We start from the raw sequence: 16,000 nt of genomic DNA on the forward strand, positions 1-16,000 counted from the left end.
CAGAGAACGCCGCCGCCCAGCCAACGCTCGACGCCTGCTGTCGGTGTCCAGATCCGCGGCTGCTGCACCCCCAGCCGCCGTCTTCGACGGCCGCCGCAATCCCCTAATCTACCCTGTCCGCGCAAGGAGAAGACAAAGCAGAGGCGGCTCCCTGCTCCCTTGCACTGTTCGCCGGAGAAGCACGAACGCCAACCCACGCCGTGAGCCTTCACCGCTTGCCGTGGAGAAGACGCCGAACGCCGCCGACCTCTGCCCTGTTCTCGCACGAAGAAGAAGACGGATTTCTAATTAATTAGATTAAGTAAGGTAAGTTAATTAATTAAAGTAGTTGATTAAGTAAAGTTTGTTAAACTAGTTAGATTATTGATCTGATATTAATCCATTAAATTGTTAATTAATAGTAAGTTAATAATTAATTAGTAATTAGTTAATTGTTTAATCAGTTAATTAAGTAGTTAATTAGTAAATCAATTAATTAGTTTGATAGTTAGTGTTTGATTAATCAAAGAGGTATATGTTTGATTAATCCAATTGGAAAGGTTAATAGGGTTTAACTAATTAATTGATTAGGTTATGATTAGGTGAAATTTAGATAAGATATAAGAATCATTTGGGGTTATTCTAGGATATGTTATTTAGAGGATGTTTTGTTACAGGAATTTGACTCGTGGATCTAATAGTATTTCGAGGCTCGTATTGTGACGATTCATCAATAAGGTAAGTACCTCTCACCTGCAGTATAAGTAGTTCCGTTCGTATGCATAAATTCATTGTTTTAGTTATTCGAAATTTATGTATGTATGTGGAAATTTATTTCTCTTACAGAATGTTTATGAAAATAAGTTACCTTGCCTCAGTAATTATGGATTCAGTTCATCTATGGGTGGGCTCCTAGATCGCCCCTAGGCCCTAGATCGCCTAGTATATGCAAGGTTAAAGAGAAAAGAATGATTAAAGAAAGTATTTTACTTTTATGTGGCATGTGCTTGGACTCAGATCGTCCATGGGTGGGCTCCTAGATCGCCCCTAGGCTCAGATCGCCTAGTAGTACCCTAATGGGTTCGGGATTAGCTACCTCGGATCTATTTAGGGATGCGCGCATAGTTAGCACAATGCCGGGCCCACAAAAGGATGATTACTATTTTCACTTATATATGTATAAGTTTCAAAAGTTCATTATTACCTTAAAGTGAAAGTAGTTTTAATATCATGTTTAGATCAGTCATGATCCTAGTCCATGTGCTTGCTATGATGCGTACACCATGATATTTATCTAGCTTATATGTTTCAGTAGCAATAAATTGTAAGCATGAAAATATTTCCTTTTATAGTTTTCAAAAGCATGATTTTAAAATATGCATCGTTTTGTGAGTAGGACGGTACTTACTAAGCTTTATGCTTATAGTTTTATTTCCCTTGTACTGCAGATAAAGGAAAGGAAAAGTTTTAGGAAAAAGGAGGCAGCTGGAAAGGTGTTCGATGTGTGGTGTTGGCGGAACCGCGGAATAAGATTAAGGATCAAGAAATTAAATAAATGTTTATTTTATGTCTAAGAATTATTATTTATTTCCTTGCTTCCGCTTGTTAAACAGAAAAGGATATTTTAAATTGTGTTATGTTATTTAAGTTAAAGTACGTAACGTCTCCCTATTAGGATAAGAAAGAGGGGGGGATGACACAGGCGTACTTTGGGTTTCAAGGTTTTCTCGCTCTGATACCACTGATGGAAGGAAAGGATGATGAGGTAGGAGGTGTAGAGAGAAAGGAGAGAACAAACTATACTTTAAGTTGGAATTGAAACTCACAACATGAATACTACACCATTACAAGCACCTTCATGGGGTATTTATACTAACTTAACATTGGTTGAAGAAGTTTTCTCAAATATTCTGTTGGATCGGGTTGGACCGGCTAGAGGGGGGTGAATAGACGGTTTAAGTAAAGTCACAGAATAAACACTCCTTTAAAAAAACTTGGTTGCAACTCAGTCGTTGCTTCCAAGGCAATTGGCGCTCAAACAAAACTCCTTTAGGCGGAGAAGCCTTTACACTTGTAGCACGGAGACTTAGAGAGAATGACAAAAGTAATTGATGCCCTTACTCTAAAACTCTAAGTCTATTTATAGGTTAAGAAAACAAATCCTAACCGTAGATCGTTGATAAGTTTTCTTTTAGCCATTGATCTTCAGATGCGATCTTGATCGTTGGATGAACTTGATCGTTGGCAGCAATTCAAGGCTTTTTGAATCAAAGCTAAAGCTTTGATCGTGTATGACTTGGTCAAGGCTTTATCTTTGACCGAGCTTTGTCAAGGCATTATCCAAGCTTTATCTTGAAGTTCACGTGGCTTCAATAAAAGCTTTATCAATTAATAAGCCTTAGCAAAGCCTTATCAAGAGTTTTAATAAAAGCTTTGACCGGTCAATTCCTTGATTTTCTTCACATGCTGGAATTTAATGGCTGCGCTTGAAGTTGGCGACCAATCATAGTCTTGGTCTAGTCCAAGTGAAAGGTTGACTTGGTCAAAGTCAACTCTATTGACTTTTTGTCGGTAGATCGGTTGGGTGATTTCTGGCCAACCAGAGTTAGGTTCACCCGAACCCGACTCCGGCCTTTCGCCCCTCGACCGTGCTTCCTCCCGGCTTCTCGTCCCTCGGACATCGCGCATGTCCTTCTCGCTTCACCGGCGTATTCTTCCGTAGCTTCCGCGTCCCTCGGATTGCACCGAGCCCGTCAGCTCACTTCCCCATGCATCCCTTCTCGTCCGCTACGTCTTACGCTCGACTTCCTCCGTACCTAAGTTCCTGCACACTTAGCAAAGGGATTAGAATAACACAGGACCTAACATAACTCGATTGATCACATCAAAACTAACCAGAGCACCAACATATTCAATAGTATTTTAAGAGACCAACTTTAAGGTCCTTTATTACCCTTGAAATTGATGACATTACTTTGCCAATTTATCTTGCATATTGTATTTGTCTTCATGTTGCACTTGTCTTCTTAGTGTTGTAAGACAATTTGATATCAACTGCAACAAATTATTAGTGGTAAAAGATAAAATCTATCATCCCAATGACCGTACGTGCATATATGATCACATGCACTGGAGAGTTATTGACCCCACAAAGTGCAAAAGCACAACTTTTGCCTATCATTTAGGTTCAAATATCTTGAACTTTTTTTTCAAAATGTAATTGTACGATTAGAGTCTGTAATCAATTTTTAAAAAAAAATTAAATTGGTCCATAAATCTGTTGTTAATTGAACTGTGGGATATTCAAATGAATGCATAAACATGATGCAAACTAAATGAAAAAAAAAAGAATATATTTCACGAACACCTTTTATCAATTACTTCAACAATCGAACCACTTACTATACCATAAATAATGACATTTTCAGTACAAACTTTTGAAAAAGACATTGAGCAAGTAGCTTGGCTTCTTCGACAGGCAAGTTCACCGCTACTATCCCTGCATGTTAGCACGTATGCCCCCTATGACATATAGCATTGCTATTTCGATTGCTCACACTTTAAAACATCGGCAGTCTGCAAAATTTGTGAAGTTGTTGGGTATCTTTTTCCCTCTGGAAGAAAACATTTTATGAAACTTCGATGAAATACATCTGAGGAAATAGGGAAAGTTATGGTAAGAAGAGGATACAAATCAAAGTTTTTCTGGAGTATCAGGAAAGCTTCTAGCAATTTGGACATGGCAATCTTCCCTTAGATTGACACTTAATGCATGGCATCAACTGTTTTTGGGTTCTTCCATCTCCCAAAGCCTCGGAAATCTCTTCCAACATGATGAAACTAAAGGGGCCTCCTTTTTTGGCACATCCGACTCCTTTGCAGCGAGAACATGCTATCATTCTGAGATCTCCGCATCTCTTACACATGCCCAAAGAGCTGCAAAAAATTGCAAAGAAGAAAAAGCTACCACTGAACTCGACTGATGTAATTCATCCAATCAATGTATTTAACTTCATGAACCATTAGCCAGATTTAATAATGACTAAACTAAAATCTGTCATAGTGCTGCGTCAAAAGAACAAACGAGGGTAATTTGTTGAAACTATAGAAATGGAGGTAATGGAATTTAATTTTCTATACAATTCTCCATTCTTTTTAAAATTTTGACAGTTAAGTTTTATTATTTTCTACAGAGTAGCAAATTTTTTTTGAGTAATACCATAGACGAGGACCACCGTTGTTTGACTTAGAATTATAATTAAGGTTATCTCCTCAAAGGAAACCCTATTATTAATTCACTTGCATTGAACTACATTCTGAATAGTGCCTCATGTACTATTGCTGTTAAGCTGTGTATAAGTGTTTAAAGAATGGAAAAAGGACATTAGTTTAGGACAGGGATGCTCTTCTTGACTCATCAAATTCAATTAACTATTCGTAATCAGCTGATAGAGGTTCTTGCTGTATTCATGCATCTTTCCTCGGCACCATCTATATGTAGATAGTCCCATAGTTTGTAATTAGGACTTTCATGCATGGTATAAAATACCATATCATGTCAGTCGTTTTTTTAAATTACGAGATATGATAGCATATCTAGTTTCCATAAAAAACTATTTAGTCTTTAAAAATAAGTCTGGTTTTTATTAAAATGGTATATTATTTTATGAAGAATAAGTTGATCTATCAATTTATAAAATGATGTTAGGATCTCATGTATTTGATAAGTTTTCAGTTAATATAATTTTCAATTTACAAAAGTAAATCCTTGTCTTGTTTATGTGTGTTGTATTAGACTAAGATTTGTTGGGTGTTAATTTGCCACTGTTGCATTTAGATTAATTAGCCTATAGTGACCTAGATCATTTAAAAGCTTGTTTTCTCTCCAAATGGTTATCACTCCCCATGGTATATTCTTAATCCTCATTAGCTGGGACACACTAGTGAACATAAGTAATAGATCATCCTCACCTCTATCCAATGCCTTGGTATGCTTTCTTTTCTTTATTCTTGTATTTGATCTTCATCTCGTAGTAACAACACTCCACTCTTGATTATGCTTCATACCTATAGTAGATCTTCCTCTCCTTTTCAAGGTAGTAATAATCTTGCATACATAGAACATCACAACAATCTTGTAAATTAGAGCATCATAAAGTTCTCATGGAAGTGCAAGAGATTATCGCACAAACTGGTCGAAACCATTAAGATCATTCGTAGTATTCATAGCCGTGTGGTAAACAAGATTTGCTCCATGAAAGCTTGTTTATAACACCTATTGTACAAGATATATATAGAAATGGAGCTGGTTCCATGGGATCTAGTTTATGCGAGATTAGCAAAAAGGAGAATATTAAAACAAACATCTTACCCATGCAAGATCGTGAAAAACTAGAGATTAAGATGAGCATCTAATCAATTTGAATTTGCAAAAACTAATAAGATTAAAAAAAATACAGACGTCAAAATTGTTGGTGTAATCATTCCCCAAGTGGTCTCATGTAACATTGGGTTTTAATGTTTGAGGTTTAAGATATGTCCCTGTGTATTTAATATGTGTGTTGAGTTTAAAAGAATTTGCAAAGACATACGTGGAGCTTGGAGAGCTCATGACTTGACAAGGTCGAGTGTATGGTTATCGACTTCGTTGTCGAGTGTATGGAACATCTGAGTGACCGTAGGAAAAGGAGCACTCTGGAGTAATGATTTGGCATGGTAGGGTTAGCAGTACAATGACTCGAGGTCTGTAGAGATCGGATAAAATTGTATGAGGTAGATCGAGGGACAGTAGAACGAGGAGCATTAAAGCAGTAAGGATAACAACCGATGAAGGCAAATTTCATAGATGAGTGGGTGAAAGATTGCCATGGAGGAGCTGAGGCATCATGCACATCCAAGGGACTAAGTAACTTAACAGAAGATCGTTGAGGGGCGAAGTTAAGCTGCAAAAAGTAAGACCGTTGAGCTATGTGTTAAGTGACTTGTATCCATGGGGATGACTAGTAGAACTCACCATTGGCATAGGATGGATATTAATCGATTGGGGCACTCAACTAGGTCCATGGGGTCAACTAGTTGACCGATTTACCAATATTTGATTGCTTATTTATGTTTGTTCCAATGTACTAATCTTGTTCGACCTTGCTACTTCGATAGCAAGAGTATAAGATCATCACTTACAAGTCAACGATCACTATTCACCCCCACCCCCACCCCCGACCTCCTCTAGATTCAATCCTAACAAATGGTACAAAGCAAGGCACTCTTTGTTGGACTAAGCATCAAGAAGACAAATTAAAGATGACTAGAATAGTGTATGACATGTCTTTGTATCATGAAGACTATAAAATACCACCATATCATAAGGAATTCAAATTTAGGAAGGATTTGGTGGAGTGTTGGTTTTCAATCAACTATGGAAGAAGTTTCGTCATGCTTCGAGTATCAAAGGCCTAGAGATGAAGGAAAGAAGATTTGATGAAGAGATTGAAAAAGGCAACAAATTAAATTATATAAGGTAAATAAGAAGATTTGTCATACCTTAATATATGTGGTGTGAAAGAAAATCTTATACGAGATAAATAAAGAATGCAGGCATGCAACAAGACCTTTGGGAGCCCAAATTGTGCGCATTCATTAAAATCTCAATAAAGGAGAAAATGTCCAAGACAAGGAGACAATTCAAGAGGATGTGGAGAAAAGTGAAAAGGAATCCGAAGCACAACAAGAGGTAAAAGGGGAAGACATTAGTAGTCCAATAATTAAGGAAGTCAAAGAGGACCGTAAGCCTTTTACATTGGATGGATCAAATTGGGAGCCATCCACCTCTTCAAGGGATGAAGATGAGTCTAAGAAAGGTGAAGAAGCAAGCTTAGACGAACCTTCGAGTACCTCCATCACACCAAGTCAAAAGAGCATATTGTGTGTTATAGGCGCAACCAACATGAATACTACAATAATCGGTACCCATTCGCCAAAAAAGAGGTAAAAAGGTAAATTGTAAATATGGTGGATTCATTAATTATACTAAACCAAGTTATAAGTAAAAGGAAGCTAAGAAGAAGAATATATCATTTGCTTCACGCATGCAGAAAGAGGTCACTGCCACATGGAGTGCCAAAAGGGGGGGGGTCGTATAGAAGAAGCAAATGGGAAAATGAAAGAAAGTTGGATGATCATGTCAAGGGGGAGCTCTAAAGGTAAAGGAGAAAGTATTCTCGCCTTACTTTAATTTAAGTTCAAATTTCAATTCTTCCATATTTAGGGGTAATACATATATGCATGTACCATAAAGAATTTTGGTTTCTAATATCATGATAGATCTACAGTTAATGTGTATGATAACACTGGGATTAAGGTTCATGATAAACCTACCTTGCCTAAAGATAGGAAGGTAGTTAGGAAGCTAGGCAAGAAATCCAATAAGGATAGACACATGCCTAGGAATAGGTCAAGGATTTCCAAAGGGACAAAATAACTTGATTTGAAATTAGAGGGAGAAGAGAGAAAAGGTTATGAGAACCTTGTTCTTCTCTATTGATGCTTTTTTTAAAAATTCCCATCTTTAGGGGAAGCTTAGGTGGGAGGAGACTAGGTGTAGGTCTTAGTGTATGATAGTGCATTTGTTGCATGTGCATTGTTGTTATAATCAACTTAAATGGATTGTTAATAAAAAATGGGAAGATTATTAGTGCAATCATGTCCCAAATGTTAGGTGTGACCTTGAATTTTGATGTTTGGATAAAAGATTTAAGTTTAGGACTTTCGTTATGTATTTAATGTGTTTGAGAGTGCAAGGATTTGCAGGAACACATATGGAATGCGAAGAGCTCGTGGTGGTTTAATGAGGTCGAGTGTATGTTGTTGGTTTGACGTGGTCAAAGTGGTACGCTTAGAAGTTTGGAGGTCTAGTAACATCAAAGAAGAATGGTATGAAACATTCGAAATATTGCAAGATAAGGAGTGGTAAGGTGGTGTTGGAGCAAGTTTAGAGCAATGACCCAGCGTGGCTAGGTTGGCGCTCGATGGCCTGAGGTCTATAGAAATCAGAGAAGGTTGAATAAGGCAGACTGAGGAATTTCAACATAAGTAGCATCAAGGCAACGAGGACAATAGCAATTGGAGCAAGACTTCGTAGGTGAATCATTGAAGGATGGCATGTGGATGAGCCGAGGGCTCATGCACATCCAAGAGACCAGCCTAACGAATGATGACCAAGGGACGAAGTAAAGCTACAAAGAGTAAAACTTAAGTGAGCTTTGAGCGTTGAGTTGCCTATATCCATAGGGTCGAAGGGTAGAACTCAACATAGGCACACTCGATCTTAGAGGTGGGGGTCGAGAGTTACTAATCGACTTGTATTAGAGATCAATCGACTAGTAGCTAGAAAACCCATACCCCAAAGTGTTTCAGGCTTTATGGTTTAAGCATTCGCTTGATGATGGATATCAAGTCAACTAGTGAATCATTCAAATGGGAAAGTCAATTGGGTCCATGGAGTTAGTGGACAAAATGGTTTTGTTCATGACTAAGTCAATTGGGTAGTCAACTAATGACATCAATCGACTAATTGTCGACGTGGAAAATAGAAAAGATCCATAACTGCACAATAATAGTTGGATCATGAAGACCAATTAACTGATGGTGTATATCAATCAACTATTAGGCGATAAACAACAAAAGATATTGGAGGATTGAAGATTATAAATGGAGAGCTCGTTGGAGGCTTCAATGTTAGTGAAAACAAGGATGGTTAGGTCTTATTAGAGCTTCTCCCTTTTCTCTAAGATTTCTTGTAATCTATTATAAATTTATTGAGCTTGTAAGAGGTTTCTCTACTTTTGATAATTGACTAATTAGATGGAGAAAGTTAGTGGCTTTCTTGGAGCAATCCAACAATGAATCATAAGCCATGGAGTAGGAACCTAGGACTATTGAATCACATTAAATCCCATGTGTTTGCAATTGATGAGTGTTTGATTGCTTGTTTATGATATTCCACTACACTAATCTTGTTTGACCTTTCTAGTTCAATAGCAAGAGCATATAGTCATCACTTGTAGGTTAACGATCACTATGCAACCCCTCTAGCTTGGTCATCCGATCCTAACAAAAATTATTTTCTTCCTATTTAAGATCTGATCTATATGTAAATCAAGATCACACTACTAGCACCTCCTACAAAATCCAACTGCTCAATTCTAGCTACCTAGAGTTGGCACTAAAATATAGAAAGTTATGCAAAGATCTCATGAAACTAAAACCTTAAAGCACACTGTCAAAGTCGCGTTTGAGATACTTCACGGTTGCAAATCTTACTTAACTTTTTCCTCAATACTGACAATTAGCCCAATATTTTCTAACGGCAACATCACCAACTACAGTAGATGTTGCAGGTTGCCTTATATCATCATTATTGCAGGTTGAAATAGGCTATGATGGGTCTTTACTGAATTCTTTAAATAATTAACAGATATAAGCACCACCATGCAATCATAATGTTGGTCAACTCCAACAACTAATATGTAGATATAAAATTCATGGATGTAAATAGTGGTGCATGATGCATAGTATCAATCTCTCTGTAAATCAAATGATAGTCCACTATTCAATATGCTAAATATAGTCCTCAATGTTTTATGTTAAATAGTGGTGGCTAGTAATGCTCACATTCTAAATTTTTTTTGTAACAAGTATGGATGATGTTCTATCTTAAATAGTATTTCATCTATGTTAACACTTATGCTCCAGAGTCGAGCTTAAACATTTTCCATTTCAAAAAAGGGAGAGAGAATGACAAATTCTTGATATCTATCAAACCTCACAATAGGTTCGTTTGTGTAATCCCTTTAATGTGATTTATGCTTCGACGTGGGAAGAATATTAGAATAAATAGTCATTTTTCTTTTCAGGTACTAGTTACTATGTCAAAGGTTTATGCAATTGGAGTTGCTGTAGATGTTTTTTTTTAGCAATTCAACTAATCATTTGCTTCCAAGAAAATTACATGAAGTGGACCTCGTTCAATTACACTACCGAATCATGTTATGAAGATATGGAAATTCAAGCTTCAGTTAACATAAGGATCTTCTACTGGACTATAAAATTGAAGAGGCCCCAAACAACATATCAACTACATGTCGGAAGAACTAACCATGGCCAAAACCTGGTCACCGTCAGCACAAGTTTTGATTTTCAACACTTCCCGGGGAGTATCGTATATATATATATATATATAAAAAAAAAAATCAGGGTAATCTGCTTGGCGATTAGTAAGTATGCTCTCCCCACTTTCAAAGCATTTCACAACTTAAGAAAAGCAGGCATGTTTAGGGAAGTAGAAAAACTGTAAGGAGAAACAAGAGGGAAAAGTATAATTTGAGGACTGACCTCCTCTGGGAGGATGAGATGAAGGCGTCGACTTTGGTGGCGGCTATGGTTGTGCACAGCAGGAGAGTTCCCACTCCGAACCCAGCTATCTCGCTAGCTGTCAGGTTCTCCATCTGCGACTTTAATTTTACTGCTCGCAGCAAAGCAGTGAAGGGAAAGGGAACCGCGCGGTAGAGAAGATGTAGCGGGGATTGCGATGGAGGGAGGATGGCCCGAGGATAAGGAGTCGGGATGGGATTGCTGAACCAACGGATCACAAGTATTACGACAAGTGGCGTCCGTCGCTCGACAGGCGGTGATGAATGCGCATGCATCTGTCTTTAAATTGGCCATTTTTAAAAACATATCCCTAACCATAAATTCATCTCTATGTCAACCGCACAGTCATCTCCTACTATTACGGCTGCTGCGGGCCACGAACACAAGGAAGGTAACTGAAAATGGTGTTGGATGGAGAAATAAACATAATGAACTTTAGGATAAATAGAACAAGTAATACTTTGGAGAATGATCTCTTTTAAACTCAGCACACACATGATTTGACTCATATAGTTTAGCTCTAGATCAACAAACTCGGCACAGATGGCATCACACAGTGTTAGCCTTCAGAGCGTAAGGCAGCCGAGCACCCTTAACTTTGGCATCCCAAGCACCTTTAACCTCTAGAGAGTTTGGTAGCTTAAGTATCCTCCTCGACTTTTAAGTGTGTTAACCTCCACAAACGACCACCTAAGTGACTCACAAGATTAGTCATAAAAAAAAAAAGTAAAACCAATAATAATAAAAGGATCCGCATTTCATTTTGCTAGCTCCAAGTATTTCTCTCTACGTACATTTCATTTTCTCTCTTATGCTTTCTCGTTGGAGACTCACTTAAATATTAAAGGGGTTTTGTTGAACATCATGTTATATTTAAGCGATCCTAAGGTAATAATCGTGTTTTGATAATGTACTATATATTAAATAAATAAAATTATTATTTGAATATATATTTTTTATATATTTGATTTGATCTAAAATTTAATTAATGAAGTCCACAATAGAATATATAAATGAGAGAAATTATAATTGGATCGTAATTAATATGTATCTCTACATGTGTAATTATGTGCGTATTAAAATATTACCTAGTTGATGAATTGATGAGATTAGACATCGTCAATTCTGTAAGACTAGCATATCTTAGACTCCTTGATTTACCAAGCAGGCGATCCTAATTGACTGAAATATTGGGATGATGTTGAGAGTTAACATATGAATGTTGGTTAAAGATAACTAGTTCATCGGAAGTGATATATCATGAGACTTCATATGATTTTATGAATGCCTATAAAGATCTCATTGCAGCTCGAGTGTAAGTTTCCTTCGACTTGAGGTATTCAAGTCATCTTGATCATGGAGACTTATACTTTGACATCTTAAGCAAGCGTCTCAACGAAGGTGTGAATCCAAGATAATTGGGCATAAGTCAAAATGTCCGAAAGTGATTGAGTAGCCAATAGAGGATTCACCATTCCTTTAATTAGGAGGCATATACCCTATGACCACTTGTTAGGATTGTTACTCATAAGTCTTTGGCCAAAGCAGAAACACATTAAAAGGATGACCATCTTGGACAATTATTTTGAGTAACTTGAATCCGCAAAATAAGGAATTATAACTTGAATTAGATGTGATGTAGTCAGCCTAGTAGGGACTGACACATAGATCATGTCCTGAACTAAGCGAGTATAAAATGAGTGAAAGAAACAGACACATGAATAACTGTAGCTACTAAACGGTTCAGAAGTAGTTCTGGATTTAACTATAATTTTTTGATTAATTAGGATTATAATATACAATAAGGTGTCACTCATGATTGATATGTAATTAATAGTTAATTATCGACCAACATAAATCGAGAACATATAAGGATACATGCACTACGAGTTTTTTCAAGAGACATAAAATGAGTCTGAGAATTAGATTCTCAGATCGAGAGAGATTGAGTCTGGTTGGATTAGATGAAAGGCAAATATGGAAGATATTTTATCAAAAAGGAAGCGTGGATGAGTCATGTCTTTTGAAGAAAAAGTGAGCCCTCTTTGATTTAATTATAAACCAAATTAGTTTGGTTTAAATTAAAAGTGGTTTGATTTTAAACCAACCCAATTTCATTGTGAACCAAACTTAAGTCTAGTGGTTTGGACTTTGGGTTATTAGATGCGAGTTTTTAGTTAGCAAATTAAACCCATTGGAGATATATAAATGTAACTCTTATGAAAAGTTATTTACAAGGTTAAAAACCTAATTATTAGATTTAAAACCATAGCCTCCTCTTCCTCCAATTGCTGCCTAACACAAACACAAAACCTTCTCCTCTTTGTGTTGTCGTCGTCGTCCTTCCCTTGATGGTTCTTGCTGTTGGGACTGGTGCGTTCACTAGAGGGGGAGAATAATATTTTTTGATCTTGCCAGTAAAATTGTCAGCGGAAGCAAAAGAAAACAAGAGCAAGAGAAACAAACATGCTAACCAGTTTGATTTACTTGGTATCCACCTCTACAAGGTGACTAATCCAAGGATCCACACACAGACAATGACCTTCCACTATGAAAATTTTTCCTTCTCAAAGAACTCTTTGAAGGCGGAGACACTTTTACAAACCGATCTCTTCCTTTCACAAGATGTGTAGTGAAGTTTAGAGGAAGAGGAATGAAAGTTACAAAGATTGGAGTTCGTGCAAGAATGAAAGAATGTGAACAGTTACTTTTCCAATCATCAAACTGCGTTTTTATAAAATTTTTGACATCAGTCGACTGATGAGCTTCAAAGGCTAATTAATTCGCGTTTAATTCTCCAGTTGTCAGTCCAACGTTCGTCTGTCAGTCGACTGCTCCATCCACCAGTCGACTGGTCAGTCGACTGGTCTAAGCAAATCACTCGACCAATCTTTCTGTATGCTTTTGGATCAAGGCACCAGTCGACTGATGGCAGTGTCAGTCGACTAGTCAAACTGAAAATCCCCTTTCAGCTTCCTTCTTCATCCCTTAGCCTTGACGCAAGCCTTCAAACGTCTTCCACAAGCCTCGTGCCCTTCCTTACACTTGCTTGAGATGTTTCCCTCAGCTTCGTCATGCTAAGTCTCCCTTTGCCAAGAGGCCGCGCCTCCGGGACTTCACCTTTACCAAGAGGTCGCGCCTTCAAGACTTCACTATTTGCCAAGTCTTCATTCCTGGACTTTCCTACGAACTCAATTCACACAAGTTAGATCACCAACATTGCCTAACTTAAACTTATTTTAGCTAAATATTAAAATCCAATTCCACTTGGGGCAAGACTGCACCAACAATCTCCCCTTTTTGATATTTGACAAAAATTTATTTAAGTTAGATCTTTAATACAGCATTATATAACAACAGCAAATAACCTCAGTGATAATAAATGAATCATGAATCACTAAGCATGAATAACAGCATAAAAGCACTTTTAACAGCATAAAAGCATTAACAGTCTAACTATAAACAACCCACTTCTCCCCCTTTTTGAGTAACAACAAAAAGAATATAAGCATAAGGAGGTAGAAATAAATAAGAGGTAGGGCAAATTTCCAATAAGGAGCTTTATGTGTTAATAAAACTGATATAGGCATATGCTCCTCCTAAAACCCTACTCCCCCTATAACAAGCACCAACAATGAATTTGTGGCACCTAAGCTATAGGTCTTGAGCAATCCTATAGACCGTAAAAATGCTCATAGAGCATGCATCAAACAATAGAGGTCAAAGGATATTCAACTTAGCAAGAAAGGGGTTCAAAACAGTGGTTTTCAGCCACATCAGTCGACTGGTCTTTGAATCAGTCGACTGATGTCTGAAAAATAGATTTTCAGACTCAAATTTTGAAAATTCATAAGTAATTCAGTTTTCGTCAAAAAATTATGAAAATTCATACCGTCATTACTTAAGTCAGATATAACAAAGGGAAAATATTTTGAAAATATTTTGCCTATTAAAATAAGATTTTGATACAAAGTTTCAAAACTATGAAACTCTTAAGTTAATAGGAACTTTGTATCACTATGCATAAGAGCTATGAGTTCCTACAGATAGACTTGTCTAGATTGCTTACATATCATCATGAAATGTGTCTAAATTGTAGAATTTGGTTATGATTTAATATATATCTCAAAATGACAAGTCCAAAAAGAAAACTCCCCCTAAATCCATAACTTACTCCTATTCAACAAAGAAATATCAACACATATATCAATGGAAATTGATTAAGAAGTAAAGTCATAACATAACATGAAGAAATAAAGTCATACAACATACAAGTTCAAATCATCCACACACAATATCTATGTTCGAGACAAATAATAAATTTTCGCTTAAAGCACAATCTCGACATAACACGAGTCCATCCCAAACTATGCATCATCATCAGTAGGAGGTGGAGGAGCCTGATATGACATGTGCATGCCCTGCAACATGTCATATATCTCCTGCTGCTGTTGATAAGCCTCTGTCTGTCGTCGATCAGACGCTGTCCAGTCCTGTCGAAGTCCCTGGACCTCCTCATAGTATCTGATAGGCTCCTACAAGTATACGGGTGTCGTCAAGTAATAAAAGATCGAATCCACAGGGATCGTGGAATTAATCACTAAACTAACACAAGAAGAGTGGAGAGATAATGTGATTTGGTTTGTGTGGGGGAAGTGAAAGAGAGTGCTAGTGCTCCTAATCCTCAATCAAAGAGAAATCGACTGTGATAGTGTGTGGAAGGCGATCCTAGGACTTCGGATTCCTCGAAACAATGATTGATTGTCTATGGATTCTTTACCATTCCTCGATACATGCACATTTGCAGGGATTCTAACCAAATTATCCAATTATACCTTGTCAGGGTTCCTCGGAATAAATCAATGGTGTTCTAGTGTTACTATTGTTGGTTTGAGATAACTCCAGATAGCCTGGTTAAGGCATTCCCGCTGTCACTCGGGTGCCCCAGTATACTACTAGATGTCCTACCCTCTGTCACTGGGTAACCATTTAAAGACCTCTCCCCAACAATAAATAACCATTAGATATCCCTCATAAAGATTCATCATAGCCTAAAGAATTCCTCGGAAGGTCCGGTTAAAGGCATTCCTCCTGTCATGAGGCGCCCCGGGCATACGATCCTAAGAATCCTCAAAATCACAAATCATCCCTATCCTTATAGATTCAACACCATCCAATAACATATCATTAATTGAACACAAGGCATAAATCTATAAAGCAAAACTACACATGCATTTCATAGAACATGGTAATTAACAAATCCATAATTACAATCAACCATTATCCTCGAGGAGGACTACTCCATGATGGAGAGAATACAACACGAAGAAGATTGTAAAGAATACGTTTTATCCAAGAGAAATCAAGGAATAAAACTTATCAAGGGTTGTCTACTTCTCTGGATTGCAACTCCTGCGTCAATGGTGGATGGAGGTGATGAAGAGTCCGGACGGATGAACGGATCATCGATTCTTGCTTCGGATTTCGACGTCGATGGCTCTAGAACGCTCCTTTTGCTCTCAAAAGTCTTCCCCTCTCTTTAGGGCACTTAAGAGGGGTTATTTATAGGCCTCCACAAAATGACCCTAGAATC

At 37.4% G+C, this 16,000-nt stretch overlaps 1 protein-coding gene across 2 annotated transcripts; it reads right to left on the minus strand.

Moving 5' to 3' along the window:
- Window positions 1-3,347: 3,347 nt before the first annotated feature.
- LOC141829467 (uncharacterized) lies at window positions 3,348-10,582 on the minus strand. 2 transcript variants are annotated; one of them, XM_074716944.1, is made up of 3 exons: window positions 10,369-10,582; window positions 3,671-3,915; window positions 3,348-3,555 (listed from the first exon to the last, which is right to left on the minus strand). In XM_074716944.1, the coding sequence occupies exons 1-2, from the start codon at window positions 10,479-10,481 to the stop codon at window positions 3,705-3,707; spliced, it is 324 nt and encodes a 107-aa protein (XP_074573045.1). In that variant the 5' UTR covers window positions 10,482-10,582; the 3' UTR covers window positions 3,348-3,555; window positions 3,671-3,704. The 2 variants fall into 2 exon arrangements, with proteins under 2 accessions (XP_074573045.1, XP_074573044.1); XM_074716943.1 differs by having other exon boundaries at window positions 3,348-3,915; window positions 10,369-10,581.
- Between the last annotated feature and the right edge of the window lie 5,418 nt (window positions 10,583-16,000).

This window comes from Curcuma longa, chromosome 5, assembly GCF_044706935.1.
Source record: "Curcuma longa cultivar G26 ecotype Majalengka, Jawa Barat chromosome 5, ITB_CL_G26_1.1, whole genome shotgun sequence".
In the NCBI taxonomy this organism is placed as follows: Eukaryota; Viridiplantae; Streptophyta; class Magnoliopsida; order Zingiberales; family Zingiberaceae; genus Curcuma; species Curcuma longa.

Coding starts and splice junctions, on each gene's coding strand:
- LOC141829467 (XM_074716944.1), bottom strand. CDS start 10,481: ATGGAGAACCTGACAGCTAGCGAGATAGCTGGGTTCGGAGTGGGAACT. Junction 3,916..10,368: donor ATCTCATCCTCCCAGAGGAG/GTCAGTCCTCAA, acceptor AATTTTTTGCAG/CTCTTTGGGCATGTGTAAGA.